The sequence below is a fragment of the Belonocnema kinseyi genome, chromosome 7 (assembly GCF_010883055.1).
Source record: "Belonocnema kinseyi isolate 2016_QV_RU_SX_M_011 chromosome 7, B_treatae_v1, whole genome shotgun sequence".
NCBI lineage: Eukaryota > Metazoa > Arthropoda > Insecta > Hymenoptera > Cynipidae > Belonocnema > Belonocnema kinseyi.
The window spans coordinates 121,511,694-121,514,109 of NC_046663.1; the positions used below are offsets into that span (position 1 = coordinate 121,511,694).

The 2,416-nt window shown below is 31.5% G+C and overlaps 1 protein-coding gene across 1 annotated transcript in view; it reads right to left on the bottom strand.

The window, feature by feature from the left end:
* The window catches only part of LOC117176662 (lysosome membrane protein 2-like), an 83,621-nt gene extending 81,684 nt beyond the window's left edge, over positions 1-1,937 (bottom strand). The window contains exon 1 of the mRNA XM_033366915.1: positions 1,020-1,937. Coding sequence (XP_033222806.1) covers positions 1,020-1,678 — 659 coding nt within the window. The 5' untranslated portion in view covers positions 1,679-1,937. The remainder of the gene's footprint in view (positions 1-1,019) is intronic.
* Between the last annotated feature and the right edge of the window lie 479 nt (positions 1,938-2,416).

Sequence of the window (2,416 nt, forward strand, 5' to 3'; positions counted from 1 at the left end):
TTATATAGAATATTCATTTGTTTTATACAAAAAATGTATAAAACGAATAAATATTATATATAATACTTCATACTATGTATAATCTATATGTAATATTTCCACCTGGGTATTCTTTGCCATATTAGTATAAAATTTAAGAAACAGAATAAATAAAAATCTGTTGCATTAGATTTTTACTTCTAAATCAAGTTTATTTTTCACAAAAAAAATTTATTCTGATGGTTTAGTATATCCTTCAAATATAAGACTATATTTCATCTGGTATAGTTGTAAATGCAGCATGTGATTTTTTTACTAAAAAGATTTGCTGAGATCATTATTATACTATTAATAAATTCTAGAAGGTATAATATAATAACTGCATATTCATATTTTTGATTGCGAAATCTTGCTTAGAACAGATATTTGTAATCATTATAATTTTTTTAATGTTCAAGTAACAAAAAAATTAGGTACTCTGTTTTGCTTATTCTTGGAAAACATTTGGTCGAATAAACCACATTTTTAGGGTTCAATCATAAAATATTTAGTTCAATCGAAAAAATATTTAGTAAAATGAAAATAATATTTGATAATATTAAAAAAAAAAATCAACCATTAAGTTTGGTTAATTCATGAAAACAAGTGCTGTCGACGAAACATACATTTTGTTTACCTAAAACTAGATTTCATTTTAAATCTTAAGAATACAGTGAACAAAATAATTTTCTTGTAAGAAAAAATGTTTCCCAGCGTAATGCCTAAATTCCGATTGTTGCTGTAAGGTTATACAGAAAGATGCTTGATCCAGGTAGAATACTGTGCAAAATTTTTGTTCTTGATACAAGTAGATTTACATTTTTGGCTTTCAGTATATTTTTCTTAGAATATTCACTGTCTTAGGAAGTTTTGGCAAAAAATAAGAAAATATTCATAAATTGAATGGCATGAAACAAAGCGTATTTTCCTTAATTTATTGAAAAGATGTCACTTATTATTTAAAAAATCGTACCTATTCTTAGATTATATTTTAAATGTACAAGAAATTACTCACGACTGCAAGAATCCCGAATTTGTCGAACGGAATTTGTTGTTGTAATGAAATAAGCGGCTTCGCATAATTGAACAATTCATCATCATATCCCCAGAGAAATCCCCCAGCAGGAACTTTAACGAAAGTTTTGGCTCTCAGACCGGACAAAAACGCAGTCAAAGTGACTTGAGCCATGAAAGATATATCCCTTGAAAAAGCCATGGCTCCAAAAAGTGGAACATTAGGAATAACCAATGTCTCTTCATCAGGACGTCCACCTTCCCATTGGTAGGACCTCCTCTCCTGGTAGGACACAGTTCCATTTTCGTGGAGAACTGCGTTCACTCGTTGTAGAGTTTCTCTGTAAATATAAGGTCCCACATCCTGGACCTTTAATTTTTTCGCCGCACCATTTTCGAAATCATCTACGTTTGTGTAATTAAATATGTGAATCTTATAAATTGCGCGAACTGCTGGTCTCTGCCACCACGCAAAAGTGGTTGTTCCATTTTTCAATTGTAACTCAGCTAAGATCGCATTGCGGAAGATATTCGTCCACCAAAAAATTACGAAAATAGCCAAACTGCAGAGAGTAATTGAAGCGATAATCCACACCAACCAATTTTTCAATAGCTGACTCGCATTTCTAACCTTTTGTTTTTCCATTTTTATTTTTCTCTTTGATTTTTTAGATTTTATATGAGAATATTACTTTTGTAATCAGGCACTTTTTTAATAACTGGCTTTTTATTAGTTTAGAAGATATGAAAGAAACCGAATTAATAATAATTTAATAACATACGATTCTATAGCAGATTATATTAATTTTCGAAGATGGTCACTCGAAAGCAAATACTCTCGGAGTGTCAACGTCAAAATTTATTCTTGCTCTTCGAACCACCGATTTAAATGCCACGATTGACAACCGAACAGTCGAAGAGGTTTTCGAACGACTGACTCCTAAGTAACTTGCCGTCAGACAAAAATCTCTCCCCTTTTTTTTTAATCTTATGATAACCTTGTTGCACGAATGACCTCTGCCGCTTAACACCTCCGATAGGGAGTTAGGACATGAATGTTGCTATAATCAGGCGAGAGAGTCTAGTGAGAACGCGATATCTATCGCTTGAGCAGATAAGACTGCCTAAGAAAATGAAAGAGAATAACGTAAAGAAGAAATGTGGGAAATATCCTGGACAAGTAAAAACTCAAAGTGAATTTCAAGAAATTATAACAATGCCATCAACTGAGGCGCCTTTGGACACTTTTAAAACTTTTTGGTGGCAGAATTCTCCATATTATAATTAGATGATTGGGATCTAGAAGATATAATCTTTAGTGTATCTGGTAAACTTTTTCTGCAAACGAAAAATTTTAGTAGGCCTCTAATAAAACAAAATTCTG